The sequence below is a fragment of the Asterias rubens genome, chromosome 2 (genome assembly GCF_902459465.1).
Source record: "Asterias rubens chromosome 2, eAstRub1.3, whole genome shotgun sequence".
Taxonomy (NCBI): domain Eukaryota; kingdom Metazoa; phylum Echinodermata; class Asteroidea; order Forcipulatida; family Asteriidae; genus Asterias; species Asterias rubens.
In genome coordinates this window covers 8685010-8705072 of record NC_047063.1, presented here as the reverse complement: position 1 = coordinate 8705072, position 20063 = coordinate 8685010, and the positions used below count along the sequence as shown (strand labels likewise).

General features: G+C 39.4%; 1 protein-coding gene across 2 annotated transcripts in view; it reads right to left on the bottom strand.

The window, feature by feature from the left end:
* Positions 1 to 3805: 3805 nt before the first annotated feature.
* The window catches only part of LOC117306784 (striatin-interacting protein 1 homolog), a 36565-nt gene continuing 20307 nt past the window's right edge, over positions 3806 to 20063 (bottom strand). For both annotated transcript variants that reach the window (XM_033791294.1, XM_033791295.1), the window contains exons 11-21: positions 19817 to 19882; positions 19138 to 19201; positions 17164 to 17235; positions 14463 to 14537; positions 12369 to 12466; positions 11733 to 11859; positions 10699 to 10799; positions 9515 to 9581; positions 7089 to 7193; positions 6021 to 6225; positions 3806 to 4762 (exon numbers count right to left, since the gene is read on the bottom strand). In XM_033791294.1, the coding sequence (XP_033647185.1) occupies positions 4497 to 4762; positions 6021 to 6225; positions 7089 to 7193; positions 9515 to 9581; positions 10699 to 10799; positions 11733 to 11859; positions 12369 to 12466; positions 14463 to 14537; positions 17164 to 17235; positions 19138 to 19201; positions 19817 to 19882 (1246 nt within the window). In that variant the 3' untranslated portion in view covers positions 3806 to 4496. The remainder of the gene's footprint in view (positions 4763 to 6020; positions 6226 to 7088; positions 7194 to 9514; positions 9582 to 10698; positions 10800 to 11732; positions 11860 to 12368; positions 12467 to 14462; positions 14538 to 17163; positions 17236 to 19137; positions 19202 to 19816; positions 19883 to 20063) is intronic.

Below are 20063 nucleotides of genomic sequence, written 5' to 3'. Positions count from 1 at the left end.
TTAGGTGTATGAAATTTCTGGTAATGCCGCAGGGCTTGTGCTGTAGGCAATGCCTTAGTTTGTTTGTTTGGATGATCTTCCCATCAAGGGAACTCTCACAAGGAGATAGAGCCAATCTCTCTCATACAAACATTGGTTTAACGTCTATAATTATGAGTTGTACAAATCAAGAAACTGTGAGTTGTATTGAAATCAGCGGTTAGCTTGTAGGATTCGAACCCACAACCTTGTGATAGCAAGTCATTTTACAAATTATGCTTTCAAATTATTAACGATTAGATTAAACATTCTGTCATCGACTATTTAGAGTTTGTAAACAACTGAGAAATAAAAGTTTATTTATGTTGTAATACCACTATGGCTACTTACAAATAAATAACAAATCTGAATAGAAATTTAAGATTTGTCTATCTAGTTTATTCACATTGTTTACAAATATACAAAGTGGGTCCAATTTCATAGAGCTGCTTAACAATTAATATAAAGTATGTTGGCTGGTAACCTTATTCTGGTAAGCATAATTTTGTGTTGTAAGCTTATTTTGTTTGCTTTAAGCAGCTCTACGAAACTGAACCCTCAGAGAGTAATTCATTATAGCAGTATACTTGGATTTCAGTAACGCCATCTGTAAATCTACTTGGTGGTTGGAGATTTATTATAATAATACCCCCCCCCCACCCTTATATATAAAATAACAAACCTGTGAAAATTAAGCCTCAAAAGGTCATCGGAGTCGGGAGAAAATAACGGGAAAAACCCACCCTTGTTTACGCACGTTTCGCCGTGTCATGACGTGTTAAAATAAATCCGTAATTCTCGATATCGAGAATTGATGTTTTAATGTTTTCTCAAAAAGTAAAGCAATTCATGGAATAATATTTCAAGAGAAGTCTTTCACCATTACCTTCTGTAAACCCTGTAGGTTATTTGTAAATCTGTGAACTTGTTTTTTTTCCTGTTCCGAAACTGCCAATGGCTTTAACATAAAATATGGACTAGTAACAACCCTGAAGAATGACCATTGAAATGACAAGCCAACTGATCCGGCTGGCTTGTCACTGGGCAAAACCTGATAAGGTCAGTCCCCTGACGATGACTAGAGCAAGCTAGTCGAAACATTGGGACCAATTAAGAACTCACTCCATGGTAGTGGAGTTAGCAACGACCCTCTACGTTATAAGCTAAAAGTAGTACCCGTAGTCCCGGCTGATTGTCTACCTCCCGCCCAGGTAGTAGTTAAAAAGCAGGACAGTTCTTTTCAGAACTGAGAAGTCTCACAAAAACCTACTCTGAGTTAGAAGACTATAATGCAAGACAGTTCTCTAAAGAACAAAATCTACCTGGCAAGTAGACGCACACATGGTGTTACCGCAAACCAAATACATGTACATGTATATGTATTGATACCTCACCCTGCAATGCCTCAAATCCCATAAACATGCTACTTGCCAACAATACTTTGTGGTTTGAATGATAAACTATACCAGCCTGCAATAGGTTACACTTCAGAGAAAGTATCTACACAATAATACACAATCAACCCACCCTCCTACTAACTGAACATTCAATGTTTTCTATGTGGGAGTTAAAAGACACTGGACACTATTGGTAATTGTCAAAGACCAGTCTTCTCACTTGGTGTATCTCAACATATGTTATAAAGATAAGGTTTTATGCTAAAAATTATTTTGAGTACCAGTTTATTACCAATGTGTCCACTGCCTTTAACTCTTGATAACTATATTAAAAACTTGTCAAGACTCGGAATGCTTCATGGGCCAGAATCATGCGACATGGAAAGGTTATTGTAACGTCAGTTTACAACCTCTAAATATTGCACACGACATAAATATTACTAGTATTTTTCTCCTAAAGAAGATCAGAGTATACTGATCAACACTACTCAAAACGAGATAATCACATGATGTTACCGCAAACTTCTCTCACTTCCATCATGCAAAGTTTCAAATCCGACATCAATACTTATTTGTTTAGTTTTACTTGAGAGTAAATCACGTCAGAAACAATTGATTTGCCACAAGTCTGTAAATTTCACAAACACAAATCCTTCCACTGTAAATGAGTCCAATGTGCAATGCAGTGGCGTTACCAGACATTTTATTATGGGGTGGAAGTAGGAAACAGTGACAATTTTTTTGTCTTCCTTGTGTGGTGTCAGGGTGGGCCATAGTGGGAAAGGGTTCTACTGAACCCCAGCCCTTGAATAATTATCCTAGGTTTTCCTCCAACATCTAAAACTGAAACTTCCTGCATTGTCTTCTCTCCACAGGGTTATTGGCTAGTACGGTGTTTAAGTCCGCTTTTCTGATAACCCGTTCACAACCAGAATGAATAAATGAATGAATTCAATAAATAAACACAACATAAATTTGGGGGTGGGGATTGGCCGTGTAATGTATCAAACATTATTGAACTCAACCCGCGGTAGTGAAGTTAATAATGATCCACTAAAAGCAAAGTAGTAGACCCGGCTGATTTTCTACCTTACACCCAGGTAGCGTTTTAAAAGCAAGCCAGTTCTTTTCAGAACTGAGAAAGCTCCCGAATTCCGAAAATCGGCTCCCCGGTAGTAGAATATAAAGCAATACAGTACAAAATCTACTTGGCAAGTAGACACACACATTGTGTTACCGCAAACCAAATGTATATTGATACCTCACCATGCAATGCCTCAAATCCTATAAACATTCTTGTGTGGATTTGTTTTCTCTCGATTAAATGGGCAAGGGATCTTATCAGGCCTGATACTTCACGGAGGCAACAAAGACAATAGCCTCCATGCCCCCTGGTCATTGCCTTGGTGCCCATAAAATACTCCAGTAGAAATTTACAATTTCCCCCATAGGGTGCCCTTTACCAAGGAGAAAATGCCTTGGTGACCTTGCCCTTTCAAAAACGAAGCATACAGGCTGGCTCTAACTGGGGCAGGAGGGCTCCCACCAACCTTACCCCCTTCTGGTGACGCCACTGGTGATACTAAGTAGGTAGACAATATGCTAACTAGCCAACCTGATTCTACATGGAGGCAAAAGAGGCAATTTGCCGACATGCCCATACTCTTTGCCTTTGTGCCCCTACTCTCTGCCTATGTGCCCTTTGAAAAGTTTCCTAAAAAATCCTAACCCACCTTTTTAAGGGTCTTTTTGTACGACACAAAACACAAATGTCCACAGGTTTACATTAAACTTACACGGTTTAAAGATAATGATGTTAGAAAGCTTCCTCTAAAATATTACTTGCTGGTGTGATTTAGTTTTTGAGGAACGAGTAAAACAATTTCACAAAAATGTTAGCACCTACAACGGATTTACACTACTCTCCTGAAAACATTGCTCAGTGGTTTTCACTTTTTTTTCTCAAAAACTTGACGACTAATGAAGCTGAAACTTCTACAGGTATATTACATTAAATACATCTTTATTCACAGTGAGTAGGGATTCATGACATGGCCAAAAAATTGATTGACAAAAGGTACCAAAACCCTTTAAAGGAACACATTGCCTTGGATCGGACGAGTTGGTCTTTGAAAAGCATTTGGAACCGTTTGTTATGAAATGCATATGGTTAGAAAGATGTTTTAAAAGTAGAACATAATGATTCACACAAGTTTGACTCGAAATTGCACAGTTTTCCTTACGCCGCAAACTGACACGGTCGGCCATTTTATGGAGTCGTGGCCGACCGTGTTCCTTCGCGACGTAATAGGAAAACCGTGCAATTTAGAGGCATGTTCGTGTGTATCATTATATTCTACTTTTAATTATCTATCTAACCATTTGCATTTCTATCAAATGGTTCCAAACTGTTTTCAAAGACCAACTCGACCGATCCAAGGCAATGTGTTCCTTTAAGCATCAGTAAAATGCGAGGGAAGAAACTTCTAAGTGTTCTCAGCAGGAAGCAGATCTTCATTCTAAAGACTTCTCAATCCAGTTTCACTTCCAAAGTGCAGATGGTTTTTCTTCAGAAGGTCGCACTAGAGCTGCATCGTCAAGATTTCTCAATTCAGTTTCACTTCTCAGTGCAGATTTTTTTTTTCCTGTGCCGTAAAGACTTCTCGATCCAGGTCGAACTTTGAGCTGCATCGTCAAGATTTCTCAATTCAGTTTCACTTCTCAGTGCAGATTTATTTTCTTTCTACGTCGTAAAGGCTTCTCGATCCAGCCCCACTTCCAAGGGGGTGGAGATTTTGTCTTTGATGCGCATCGTCAAGACATCTCGGTTCAGCTTTTTTTGCCTTTCAACAGGGCCCATTTTCATAAAGCAAATATTTTTGCTTTGCAAACAAATGCGTGGGTACCAGTTGCAACAATGTAAACTTGAGTTACGAGTATTGAATTTGGGCTGGTAATCAAATTCTGTTAAGCAAGATTTTTATGTGCTTAGCAAAATGTTATGCTTAACAGGCTTTTTGAAATCGGGCCCTGGTCGCAGTTGATCTGCGTCTTAGAGACTTCTCGAATTCAGCATCACTTTTAAGTGCAGATTTTGTCTTTCAGCAATAGGTCCCAGTTGATCTGCGTCGTAAAGACTTCCCGATCCAGCCACACCTCGTAGAAGTGTCGGAACTCCTCCGATAGATCGATCTTCTGGCTGAGAACACTCTGCAGGTTGTTGTCGACCGGCATGTACTCCGGATCTTTCGTGTTGGCCTGATCGTAGCGTCTGGTGTTGAAACGATCGACGCAAACACGCAGGGCACACTCCTCCGCTTGGAAATCCCACGGCCGCGCATCCATATCTGAAAAAGGATTGGGAAGAAAACGTGATGAATTTCAAAACGTCCATCGTATTGCCAAGGAGGCCAACAAAAACTTTAAAAAGTGGTAGACTTTATTCCAATAATTATTATAATCGGGATTGGAAAAATTCATTGAGCAAATTTAATGGAAGATTATTTACAACACTAAGTATTCAAAATGACTTAAGATTAAAGACAAATAAACTAATATATATCTAAATGTATCATAAACAATACTCTACCTAAAAAAAGAAATAATAATAATAATAATAATATTCTTTCGATGCAAATTTAACCTCTGTTATAATACTCTACCTATTATATATATCGGGTCAGCATTGGTATATACCAATGCTAATGATATAGTAATGCCTAAATACTAAAGTCAACAACAAATTAACATTACTAAAAACAGTCATAAAACTAATGTTAAGAGGTTGTAATATAAACAGTACACAGTGGGAAATACTAAAAGAGAAATTGCAGTAAAAATCACAATAAAAATTGAAATGAAAATCACAGTAGAAATCACAGTCAAAACACATCAAAAATCACAGCAGAAATTGCAGTGCATTCACAGTGAAAATCACAGTAAAAATCACAATTTAAATCACTGCAAAAATCACACTTAAAATAACAGTGGAAATCACAGTAAAACACACATCAAAAGTCATCAAAAAATTGCAATGAAAATCACAGTAGAAATCACAGTACAAAAGCTCTTAAAAAATCACAGTAAAAAACACATCAATAGCAGAAATCACGGTGAAAAATCACAGTAAAATACACAATGAAAATCACAGCAAAAAACACATCAAAATCACAGTAGAAATCACATCAAAAATCAAAGGAGAAATCACATCAAAAATCACAGTAAAAATTACATCAAAAATCAAAGTAGGTATCACATCAAAAATCACAGTAAAAAACACACCAGAAAATCACACTGAAAATCATAGCAAAAAATGCAGTAAAATCACAGTAAATATCGCAGTAAAATCACAGTAAAATCAGAGTAACAATCAGAGTAAAAATCACAGTAAAGTCACAGTAAAAACCTCAGCAAAAATCACAGTAAAATACACAGCAAGATCACAGTATAAATGCTAAAAAGTAGTTAATAACCTCATGTTCCGACCGTAGCAGAATCTTTCTCAAAGGCTCAAAAGAGAAAGATTCTGCTATTAAAAGGTCAAAACATCAGGCCATAAACACTTTTTTGCATCTTAGTAGCCCCAACAAGAGAAAATATTCTCACCGTTGCCGTACACCCAGTCATCGTTCAGACGATGACGGACCTTCTGATAGATTGCTGACATTGTCTTCATGTTGCTCTTGCGCCATTGTCTCCCGAGGTATTTGGTTTGCACCTTAAGGAGTTTGAGAACGTAAACCTGCATCATGGCTTGCTTGACCTTCAAGGCTCTCTTTAAGATCGGCGCAGACTTGAAGACAACCAGCATCTGGTAACGTCAAAGAGGATTTATAATAATATACCCTTCTTATAAGTGGTGACATGGCCAGGTGGTTTGGAGCTTTTTTTTTTCCCTCATTTTTTTCCACATTTTTTTTATGCAAGTCACCAGACACACAAGGTCTGAAGGCCACTTCAAGGTGTGGGCTACAATTATGTTTTGTCCAGAGACCGTTGCCACCTTCTCTTAGGTCTGAAACAGGGTTACCCCCTTTACAGTCCATACGGAAGTAGGCTTGGGTATCATCAGTCCGAAGCCTGGCCGGTAGAGCAGAAAGCACTACCTCCCCAATTTTACGTAGCAAGTGTCACGACCAGGATCCGAACCCACACTCTGCTGATCAAACACCGGAGCTTGAATTCGGTGCTCTTAACCCCTCAGCCACGACACGCCACAGTTCTGCTGGATAAGTCATCAGAGTTTGGGTCTGAATCCCAGTCATGACACTTATGTCCTTGAGCAAAAACTATAATTGCTTCTCTTCACCCAGGGGTATGAATGAGTACCTGCGAGGGTAGAGGTTGATCTGGTGTATAAAAAAACCTCTGGAGCGTCACGGCAGCCTTAAGCTGTATATACTCCCTAGGAAGCCGAGAAAGATTAAAGGATGTTATTGGCCCAATGACCAGGGCATTAATGTAAAGTGCATAAGCCTTTTTGCGGTATGGCGGACGTGATTGATGCCACTCTCACCATGTTGGTGGTCATTAGGTTTACATGTAAACAAACGTACATGTAGTCCCACATACCTTACAGGAAAGTTCTGTATATTCAAGCACCTTAAGCGTCACCGAATAATGGATATGCGCACTGTATAAGAAGCCACTATTATTATTATGTTGCCAGCTTACCATAGTTCTGGAGTGTTTCCATTTGGTTAGTTTGTTGAGGATTCTCAGCAGGTTGATGCAAGAGAAGAGATTCCGCCAACAGTAAGGAGAAGTGTCACCAGCTTCCTATAAACAAAACAAACAAGCAAATTATTTGGATGATTATATAAATTTGAATTTGTTTATTTAAAGGTCGGTACACCTTCGGTAATTGCCAAAGACCAGTGGTCCACTTGGTGTATACCATCGTAAGCATAAAATAACAAGCCAGTGAAAAGTTGGGCTCAATTGGTCATCGCAGTTGCGAGTAAATGATAAACAAAAAAACACCCTTGTTGGACGAATTTGTGTGCTTTCAGAAAAAATACCTCTTTCTCAAAAACTACGTTACTTCAGAGGGAGTCGTTTCCCACAATGTTTTATACTATCAACAGCTCTCCAATACTCGTTTTAAAGTCAGTTTTGAAGTTAATATTTGTTTTGAGTAATCACCAAACGTGTACCTTCCCTTTAAAGGTTTAAAGATTAAATTAAAAGATTCAAAATATTCAATCAATACATACAAGTAAATAACAACACTAGACGAACACAAAATTTCCAAAAATTTACAGAAAAAAAAAGAATAAAAAAGAATAAGGGCATGCAAAAAGTATACAACAAATATAGAAAGTAGATTGAATCTCCGCCATCTAATATTAAAAAAGCTTAATTGCACTAGGCGGAAAGGAACCATCTTCCCGCTCACATCCATGCCTCATCTACACTGGACTCATTTAAAAACCGCTCTAAAAACACACTTATTTAAATCCATCTAGTCTATTCAGTTTCTGCTATTTCATCCCACTTTTAATTGTAATTTTTGTTCAGCGCTTAGAAACATTGTATAAAGCGCTAGATACATGCATGTTATTATTATTATTATTATTTTGGTCTTTCAACATAGTAGTCGGACCCTGCCTGAGTGATTTTGGATAATTTGAGGGTTCAGAGGGTGGCTGGGATCACAAAGGGTCTCATTGAACTGAGTCATGATGTGATCATTTCATCGTCAATCGCCAGCAGTAAACTGCCAATAACAGAAGTGGAATAATATACACATAATGAATGTTTATGAGTGCAATGGTGCAAATATGTTCATGAGTTGAAAGATGGAATGTTCTATTCAACGAGGCGGAGCCGAGTTGAATGGAACATTCCAGCTTTCAACGAATGAACATATTCGCACCATTGCACGAATGAAAAACATTCATTATTTGTTTTATATAACATCCAAGTAGATCTTTGTCATTTTGATTGAAAGATACAACTTTCAAAACAAACAAAGCGTAAATTGTAGAAGACGAATGCTAGTAGTTTTACTAATATGCCTTGCTGCGTTTTACCGAAGACAACGCGCAGGCAGTGATGTTTTTACTCAGCTTTTTCGTTCCATCCGAAAAGTACCATTGCACACTGGCAGCGTGCAATGGTACTTTTCGGATGGAACGAAAAAGCACGGTGAGTGACTCAGCGTGCAATGGTACTTTTATTTGCTATCACGTGACGGACAATCCTCCAATCAAATGGCAAGGATCTGCTTGGGTGTTATATAAAATTAGTTATAAATACAAATTTCATGTATTAAAATTATACTCAGTATTAAAGTTTGACTGACTGTTTTGTTCTAAATTCACATGGAAAGTAACCATGATGTACACAAGAGACCTTGTCATACGTAGGGATATTAAAGGGTGTCGTGGCCGAGTGGTGAAGAGAATCAAATAAAAATTCTGGGCCCAATTACAAAGAGCTGCTTCAGCAAAAAATAATGCTTAATCAGTTTCTGCTAAGCAAAAATGAGCAGGACACCAGTCACAAATTGTACATGTGCAGCTCTATAGATTGGGCCTTGGTCTGAGTTTGAGTAAAAAGATGTACGTTATGTGATATCGTAGTTTGAATCAATGTGTGGTGAAGAGGTTTTCAACTAGCGGTTTAAACCCGCCGAGGCCTGGTTCTTGATAATTTTACCTCAACGAATTGAAAACCGATTCAACACACTTTGATTCCCATTCATAAATACCTTTTCGGTCCAAAAACATCAACACTTTTTGGTCAAAGAGTAAAATAAATGCAAAAATTGTAATTGTTCAATGATTTCTTTCAACACAACACCCCTCCAGCTATGAAATGGTAAGGCCCTCGGGTAAACAACTCCTTGTAAGGAGATTGCTGTGCCATCGCGCGTATCGCCTGATGTGGCACACTGTCCCGGCCGTTGCTCTCGACCATTAGGAATGAAGAAACTGTATAAGCACAGGTGCAAGCTCGCGTGTCACGCCCATGTTTCAACACTTTTTACTGGTGTTATATCATCCGTTTAAACACCTACCACGTGATGCCCTCTCGACCAATCAGAATGGATAAACTGTCTTAGGTATTTATGAATGAAAACAGTGCAGACTTACCAAACTGTCTGCTGTTAGTTCTGTCTGATCCCCGATCACACACGATGGAAAATCAATCACATTAATACTGTACAGAAATAAAACAATCATCAGGAATATTATTGAATTGTAGTATAAAGAGGGACTGTTGCCATGGTCACAGCAGGGCCTAAATTCATAGAGCTGCTAAGTGGCTGAATTGTGCTTACTGTGCGATTTGCATTTCAAAGTGCAGCTAATCGTAAACAAAATAATAGGCAAGCTAAGCTCTGGTGCTTACTGTATGAAAATGGTGAATGCGCGGGATGGACACCGTATTTTCTTGCTAGCCTGTGAAATTTGCTTACACCTTGGCTGAGCAATTTTGTCTGATACAGTAAGCAGGAATTAGGGCTTGCGGAAGCAGGGAATTCTGCGCTTATGTCAAGCGTATTTCATGGGCGTGCAGGGAATTTCGGCTTGCAGGGAATCTCAGTGGTCTAGTTGATATGACACTACTCTAGAATTGCAAAGGTCATGAGTTCGAATCCCACCCGAGTAATATGCCAGTGATTATTTTTCACAGAAATCGGGAAAGTATTGAGTATACAGTGCTATACACATCGGTGTACTAAGCGTAAAACCAAAATTAATATTTGTTATCATCGATGCAAATTTAACATCTCTTAAAGGCAGTGGATACTATTGGTAATTACTCAAAATATTAATTAAAACATTATTATCTCGCAACTTCGATGACTGATTGAGCTGAAATTTTCACAGGTTTGTTATTTTATGCATATGTTGAGATAGAGCAAGTGAGTAGACTGGTCTTTGACAATTAACAATAGTGTCCAGTGTCTTTAAAGCCATTGGATACTTTCGGTAAACAGTAATATCCAAGGCCCACACTTCGTGTATCACAACTTCTTTGTAAAATAACAAACCTGTGAAAATTTAGGCTCAATCGGTCATCAGAGTCGGGAGAAAATAACGGGAAAACCCACCCTTGTTTCCGCACATTACGCCGCGTCATGACATGTGTTTAAAATAAATCCGTAATTCTCGATATCGAGAATTGATATTGTTATAATGTTTTCTCAAAAAGTAAAGCATTTTATGGAATAATATTTCAAGAGAAGTTTTTCACACTTACCTTCTGTAAACCCTGTAAGGTATTTGTAAATCTGTAAAACTTTTTTCTGTACCGCTTTAAAGTATCCTACCTGTTCTTAGTACTGATGTACGCCATGATGTTTTGATTGAAGTATTTGAGAACCAGTGGGATGCAGTTGGCAAACACTAGGTGCTGACTCATAAACTCAAACTGCAAAATATTTAAAAAATGTGATCAATTAAAAACAAGAGGTGTTGTTGGCCATTCCTGGCGTAGCAAAGAGGAACTCGCTGGGGATGTTCTACTTTGGAGACCCATCCATGGCAGATAAACACCAGGACGCCCAAGAAAGACCTGGTATATTGAACAATTGATGGAATATATCGGATGCAGGTTAGAAGATCTACCAAATGCAATGAACGACAGAGAAAGATGGAAGAAACGTGTCGAAGAAAGTCGAGCAAGCTCGACCTGATGATGATGATGAAAAACAAGAATAGTGTGCTGGCAAACACAGATGCCCTGCTGAGATTTATCTAATCCTTATCACTTAGATATTTGCCTTGCTTCAGGACTCAAGTGTCGAGACAGGGGCCCAATTTTATGAAGCTGCTTAGGTAGAAAATATTGCTTAACAATAGTTGTGCCTAAACAGCTCTATGAAATAGGGCCCTGGACTCGAACCCACATACATGTACTCTGCTGATCAGAAATACAAGGGCCCAATTTCATGAAGCTGTAAAGCAAAAAAATACTGCTCAGCAAATTTCTTTGCTAAGCAAAAATTTTAAGTGGGGAACCGGCTCTCAAAAAACATACAGAATTTTGGCTGGTACCCAGTTACTGTTCAGCAAGATTTGTATGTTCTCAACACATTTTTGTGCTTAGAGGCTTTATGAATTTGAGCCCAGAGCTTGAGTTCAGGGCCCAATTTTGAAAAAGCTGCTTAAGCAGAAAATGTTGATCAACAAGTTACTGCTAAGCAGAAATGAGCAGGATACCAGTCTCAAATTGTACGTTTGACATGGTAGTTTGGCTGGTAACCTTCTTCTTGTAAGCGTAATTTTGTTATGCTTAGCCAGTTTTGTGCTTAATCAGCTCTATAAAACTGGGCCCTGTAGGCTTGATTGCATAGCTGCTTACCTGGTAGACGTGGTTCAGTTTGAAGTGTTTGAGAAGTAGTAGAAGCAGGGCAGATATTGCCTTGACAATAATCTCCTTGTGACGGTTCACATCCACACCAAGCTTCATGGACTGCAAGACGGTGATTCTAAAAATAAAAATAAAAAGATACAACAAAACTCACTGAAGGTGTGAGTAAATAGTTCAAAAGCAATGATGACTGGAGCAAGCTAGTTGAAACGTTCTTCTTTCGTTGATTAAAGGGTCTGTGTACTTTTTTGTAGGACAAAAACACAATGTCCACAGATTTACATTGAACTTACACAGCTTGAAGATAATGGTGGTAGAAAGATTCCTTGCTGAGGTGCTGTAGTTTTTGGGAAATGAGTCATGAAAATAGTTTTTGTCTTTGTGATCATGAGGCGAAAATTATTTTAGCATGTAAAAACTTATTTTCATGACAATGTTTTACTCATTTCTCAAAAACTGCAGCACCTCCCAAACTAATATTTCAACAAACACCCACCCACATTGATCGAACGAACGAACGAACGCACGAAAGAACGAACAAACGAACGAACGAACGAAAGAACGAACAAACGAACGAACGAACCAACAAACAAAAGAATGAACTAACAAACAAGCAAACAAACTTACGGCATTTCTTCTGGAAGCACATCAGCTAAGATGTTGATTGAGTCTGTCTTGGCTTTCGATGTTGGAGCTACTGCAAGCAGGATCTTCAGAAGAGAGATCTACAAGAAAACAAAATCACGACCAAATAAAGTGAATCCATCAAAATCCATGGTAGTAATAATCCACAAGGGAAACTAACTGGGTAACAGTGTAGTAGCCAAGGCGGGCAGTGCTGGGTGCGCCTGACCAGGACTCACAGCACTCTGAGCAAAATAAATTGTGCCGCCCAGCACAGATTTCAAAATATTGTACACTGTACATTGATACGAGATGATGCTAATGATAAGAAGTATAAAATGTCACAGAGATAGAACACGGTCACAAGGCCATTCAACTTACTGCATGGCCCCATGACACAAACAGTTTGGAGACCCGGCCCTACTTCAGAAGTAATGGACCCATAATTGAACATGAATAATTTTGTTGATCTGCTCGCCCTTGGGGGGATTCTGAAAAAAAAAAATGGATTTATCGCCCACCACTAAAATTGGTCTAGCTACAACCCTGCTGGGTACATTTCAACAAATAATTTGGGGTTTAACAAAGAAAGAGTGGGAGTTGAACCTCAATCACAGGAACAATCTCTGCCCTTGCAGGTACCCATTTTACTCCTGGGTGAAGAGATGCAATTATAGTTCAGTGTCTTTCTCAAGAACACAAGTGTCATTGCTGGGATTTGAGCCCACACCCTAATGACTTAGGGAACCCCAGAACTTGTGTACAATGCACTAAACCGCTCATCAATAGAGAGGTTTTGTTTGTGTAAGGTCAGCACAGCGACAAATTTTTAATGGCCGTGACATCAACACTTTTTGCGCATTTATGACGTTTTACGCAATCTGGTTAAATGTAAAAGTTTTCTTGACACGAGTAGCAGTGGCACTACATGCAAGTAAAAAATTGAAAAGTAAAACTGAATAAATTCTGCAATGTCCTCTTTTTGAGAAAAACGACAGATAATGTACGGTCCTTTATAACTCATTTTAGGGTGGATTTCTTTGGTGATGTGTAGTTTTGGTTGTCTGTTTTGACTAAATTTTTGTGAAAATGTAACCGGGTTGTCATTGAAAACTGCACAAAGCCGCATCAGAACGGTTATGCGTACAGATAGCTAATAGTAGTAGTACACTTAACCAATCACAAACAAAACCTCGCTATTGGCACGCCATGGAACACAAATGTATTGTATATTATACAAATATTGACTGCTTCGAGTGCTATGGTTAAAACTATGACTCCCGAGGTGTAGGCCTGGGCGAACTATTCGAATATCCGGTTAATGGCAAATAGGTTTTCCTATCCGTAACCGCGAATGCCTTTTTTTTCTTAACCGGATATCCGCATAGGGCGCGAATACCTATTTGTAAACCGGATAGTTCTGTAATTTCAACCAAGTAACCGGATGTTCCGAGTGACACTGTCTAAAACTAATATCAATCCGCCCATACGATCTCATTCACAAACGAACAGCGCCCTCTAGCGGCAAAAAAAAAAAAAAAAAAAAAAAAAAAATATTTGAATATCCGGTTAATTTCGGATAGTTGGCCAGCGGTATCCAAATATCAAAATTTCACTATTCGCCCAGCACTACCGAGGTGATCCCCGGAGCGTTCTATTTTCACGCGGCGAAGCCGAGGGAAAATAGAACGCTACGGGGATCACCGAGGGAGTCATAGTTTAAACCATTGCACGAGTAAAAGCAGTCAATATTTGTTTTATAACACCCCAAACATTTCTAAATACTGTACTATTATTATTAAATTACAGACCTGAATACTACAATCCACGGACGACGCGAATACAGATTGCAGATACTTTTACTGTGCTGCATGTAGTGTCGTGCAATCCGAAATGGTTACAGACTATTAATTTAACGTCCTCGTACACGCAACGGACGTCTGGGTACTGCACGCCGTGTGCTAGTCTTCGGACTAGCGCATGGCAAACCGGTTCACTATCACACGGCCGTCGTCTAGCAAAACTAAGACATGTCATGTGACGCGCTCTTAACCAACGAGCAGGCAGAATACTTGTAGGGGGTGTTATAAAACATACCATGTACTGTGGTAGATTAGGTAGCATTGCCTGGTAAAGAACTTCAACTGCTGAAGGTGGGATGTCCTCATCTCCCTAAAGAAGGAAAAAATAAGAAAAATATACTTAATTTTTCTTGGTTTATTTTAACCACCTGAGATCAGGTACTGACTGTACCCAGCAGTGCCTTTGCAGAAGTGGTATTGCTACTTCTGGGCCAAATTTCATAGAGCTTCTTAAGCCAAATTGTACTTAGCAGAATAAGGTTACCAGCCAAACTACAATGTCACCGGTACAGTTTGTGCCTGGTGCCCTGCTGATTTCTGCTTAGCACAACAATTGTTCAGCAATATTATCTGCTTTAACCTTTGCTATTCTAGAGCTGAAGTCTAACAATGAGACCATCAAGCTTGCCTGGTAGCTAAAAGCAGTTTGAACCCTATATTTTAGCAGCAGGTACCGCAAGAATTTCAAAGGTCACAGGGTGAGGGAAGGTACTTACATGTAGTATACTGTGCTATCAACACATAAATGTGGCATAAAAACACAGATAATATTCTTTGTCCCCAATACAAAGTTAAACAAAAAATTACACAAGTTTATTATTATTTTTTTTTTTTACCCTGCCGCAAACTGCTTGGTAACTGGAATGAATTCAGACGTAAATTGAAAACACCAATAAATGGCTGAATATTGTGGGCATTTTGAGGGCGAATGGGCAATTTGATACAAGCCATTTTTTCATGGTTGAGTACAGATCGAGATAGGTCTATCTTTTGGGTGAAGAGCAGGATCAAGGAAATCCAAACTTGTTTTTGATTATTTTTGTTATGCAAGTCGCCTGACACACAAGGCCTGAAGGCCACTTCAAGGTGTAGGCTACAATTTTTTTTTTTTTCCAGGGGCCGTTGCCACCTACTCCTTAGCCTTGCAGTCGCATTATTCGCTCCGAAAAGACGCCGCTGTAAACCCACCCGTATACCCTGTGCGTGGTGCGTGCGATCACACCGCATGACCCACTCGTATACACACTGTAACATCGTACGACTACTGTGCACATAAGTCATCCGCACTCGTACCACTAACCGCATGCCGAGGCCGTCAGGCCGACAGCCTTGTCGGGTCTGTATTTTCCGGGTTTAATGTGTTGTATTGAAAAATTTCCACAAGTGGAAAAAAATACGGGGGCTCTCGGATATGCTAGTATGCAGCCATGAATATGTATACCTTTCGTCAGACCTATCAGACAACACAGGATGTGAGGCAAATTAATTATTCATTTTGACGTCCAATCACGCACTTCCCTTATCTCGACCTTTGGACCCTATCATGCGTCCGTGGTGGTGGTGTGTGATGTAAACATGTCTCTCGTCTTTCGCGGGCATTATGGTAATGAGCCGACCGTGGGAACTCTTCGCTTATTATAGTAATGAGGTCAGTGGCTTCAACACAGACCCTACAAGGCTGACGGCCTGACGGCCGACGCATGCGGATATAACGGGGGCATCGTGTCGTGCGATGTTATGCACAGTGAATACGGGTGGGTTTTTATACAGCGGCGGTCTTTTTTCGGAGTGAATAATTCGACTGCCTTGAGCAAGGCTACCTACTCCTAGGGCTAAAACGGGGTTAGGGGTCTTGTCAAAACTTATCCTGGACAGTCCACCGGACAGGGCTCACCCGATGTCAATTTTTTGTCAGACGGGCCAAAGGATGGGAGTTCCAATGATACAATGTTTCACACGCTGAATAGTGTCTTCCCGTCCGAGACACAGTGCCCAAGGCACCCCACTGAGCGCTCTGCTGTTTCACTGGCTGATTAAACACTAAATAAGCAAACCTGGGGTTTGACTCTGGTCTGACTGTTTGGAGGTCACGGTAGTTTGGTGGAGTTTTTAACCCATTGTTTTTTTTTCAATTTACAAAGTTACTAGCCCAGTTCCTGTAAACCTTGTTTCCCCTTCCTCCATTTTCAATTTTGATAGGTTACAAGATAATAATTATAGAAACTAATGTAGTGTAATGTAAGTGTCAAATAAAAGCTTATTCATGAAAGTATCCATTTAAGGCCATGTCTTATGAAAAACTGTGGCGTGAAAGCAAAAACCTGCCCTCTGGGGAGACCCCCTGCTGTTTCCAGTAGATAGCAATCTTAAAGGCAGTGGACACTATTGGTAATTGTCAATGACTAGCCTTCACAGTTGGTGTATCTCAACATATGCATAAAATAACAAACCTGTGAAAATTTGAGCTCAATCGGTCATCAAACTTGCGAGATAATAATGAAAGAAAAAACCACCCTTATCACACGAAGTTGTGTGCGTTTAGATGGTTGATTTCGAGACCTCAAGTTCTGAATCTAAAGTTTCGAAATCAAATTCGTGGAAAATTACTTCTTTCTCGAAAACTATGGCACTTCAGAGGGAGCTGTTTCTCACAATGTTTTATACTACCAACCTCTCCCCATTACTCGTCACCAATAAAGGTTTTATGCTAATAATTATTTTGAGTAATTACCAATAGTGTCCACTGCCTTTAACACTCTTGGGTTTTGTAAACATATGATCTCTGGTGAAGGCATGGCCCGTCCGATAAAGTAATCACTACAAGGGACGAGAATCTGGTCCTGGACGGGCGCCGTCCGATGGCTGTCCAGGATGAGTTTTGACATTACCCCCTTTACAGTCCATACAGATGTAGGCTTTGGTATCACCAAACTTACCTTTGAGATTGGGTTTTTATTAATTTCTTCTTCTCTTCTGATCTGTATCTCCGACAGCGACACATACACATGCTGTGTGGAATCAATGCAATTATCAATTAAAATATCAATTATTATCACATACTAAGCTTGGGCCAAGGCATTTGAAAGAGCAGTTAGGTGAGGTTTGCAGTGGCACCATGTGTAAATCTCTTGTGAGTGTTGGTTCTGAAAAGAAACTTTGGTTGACATCAAGTCTTATCTATATAATAGATAATAAATTTGCATCGGGAATAAAGGATATTAATTTTGGTTTTACCCATACTGGGGTGGGGTTCGAATTCCACCCGAGTTTATATGCCTGTGAATTTTGTTCACAGGACTCAAGGAAAGTACTGAGTATACAGTGCTAACACAGATCGCTGTATGGGTAAAAACCAATATTAATAAGTCTTATCTAACTTATACAGCAAAGTCCACTAGCCAACAGGGAAAGAATCTTGCTGATAACTTCTTCAAGTTGCAGCATTCTCCCTTACAGTGGTTCCGCTGACTAAAGGCCAGTTAAAACACTTGAGGACCAGTCAAAAATCTCTCCAAGTCAGAGATGCCAACATTGAACTTTAAAAAAGAGTAGCATCTTCGAAAAGTTAAGGGCGAGCGTAGCTTGGGCTCCCTAAACCGATCTTTCTATTACTCTCTACAATGCTAATTAGCTCATTTTCAGGCATTGTCGTGAAATAACAATTACCTCTGTATGCACCACCAGAACAGCTACAAATGTTTATAATGGCCAGTGAAAAAAAAATCTGGGAAAAAAAAAAAAAATCCCTCATCTTCTGACTTTGTTTAAAAAAAAAACATAACAAAGGGTGGCCTTACTTAAATGTTTTTGTTTTAATGGTCAGAAATGCAACAACAAGCTATTGGGAGAGAGAAAAAAAACCAAAAAAACAAAAAACAAACGTGTCCGGATTTTGGGCAAAAAATCCGTGTCCGTATTTTGGGCATTGTCTGGACATCGGCGCTACAATTACTAGTAAGAAAACATGGAAACTGTCTAGCTTAGATCTCACAGGCCACTCAGTTGAAGGTATTTTTGTTCAGAAGGTCTCCTTTTTTGTCGCCATTATTTCTTACTTTTTGTGCCAAGCTTCGATGAAGTACATGTACAGACAGCGTGCGCACAATAATAGTGGATACATGAGGAATGAGGTTACTGTGACACGTTAGCTCACACACAACCTCATTCCCCACGCACGTGTGCACTATTCCCAATGGTGTAATAGAGATCAATGAGAACGATCTTGCAGCAATGCACTAGCGTAAAAATACTCATCCGGCCAGCCAGCGGGGGTATCAGAGGGCACGCAACAATCATTACGTCGAGACACGTACATTGATCGAGTGAATTCGCCGCTATTATTCAACACTGCGTTCTAAAATTAAAAGTGTTTTTTCTTTTCTGTTACAATTATTTTGATATTTTTCTTAATTTTTATTTCCACTTAATAGTTCATTCGTTGTTTGCATGTATTGTACGATTTAATAAAATTTTATTGGGCGGCTTGTTTGGCGTGTTTTATTGAGTATTATCGTAGCGTCGTAGTCACGGCTCGAAATCGTATTTGCTACGCCCAAATCGTGTATGTTGGTATCTCTGCCAAGTGGTTCGGCTGACTAGTTCAGTGATGAAAAAACCCAATTTCATTTGAAAACATGACATGAAAAGCTGGTCGATAAAAAAAAGCTGGTGGACTAGTAAAAGGACAAGCTAACTGGTCCTGTTGGCCAATCACCCCCAAAAAAGTAAGGGCAAATCATGGGTCGGTATTCCAAAACAACTTCAGTGCCCAACCAGCAATGACTTTTATCCAAATATTTAGTGTACCTTCTGTAAAGTCATTAAGCAGGCAAAAATGTTCAGGCTAAAACGCACAGACCTAGAGACCTATAACTTGATCAATAAATGGCCTGTCCTAATATTCAGCGTACCTTCTTGAGGACATTAACTCCTTCATGAATGGGCTGAGGAAGGCCTGCAAGGGTGCTTCGATCACTGCATGGAAATGAGAAAATGAGGAGTCACAGGGAATGGTCACAGTGTATGTCTAGTCTGCTAAAAAACTACACCAAAATTCAAGGCCGCATTATAAAGGTACAATTTCTTTGATAAGAAATGCTGAAGAATGTTGGAAATAAAAAGAAATTCAATACACAAACCTCAACGAAAACTAACAGGGTACATTTGTTAATAGCCAGGGAGAAATCAAGTTATCAGAAGAAAACAGTTTGGGGGTTGAACCAAGACAAACAAACAACCTCTGAATTAATGTGTCTTTGTGCTACCAACTGAGCTATCCAGCCCTATGTTTGCGGCCTACCTAGTTTGTCAGTATGTTGGTATGGGGCGCCAGTCAAAAGCCATTAAACCTGTACCTGCCAAATAGCACACTAAGTAAACATTAAGTAATAAACTACTAGGGAAACTGACTGAGCCACTTAAAGATTATCATGCATGCATTCTACCAACTGAGCTATCTAGCCCTAAAGTAGACGGTCTCCCTATTTTGTCAATATCTGTGTTCGGGGTTGACAGTCCGAAGCCATTCAATCCGAAACTGTTGTGTAGCCCAAAAAAATTAAAGCAATCCCAAGAAAAACAGGTCCTTACCTTGGTACTTGAAAACCTACAAACTTTCTTCTGGTGTGGTCCAAAAAAATGTCCAAATCCTTTTGCCTGGAAAAAAACACACAAGTTTTTAATAGACCCAAACTTAACCTGTGAAGATTAAAGAGCTGCTTAACCACAAAAGTAGCTAAGCTTAAGAAAATTATGCTTACCATTCCTGCTTAGCAGAAATTTTTTAAGCAATTATTTCTGCTTACGTAGCTCTATGAAAATGTCGTAACAGTACAGA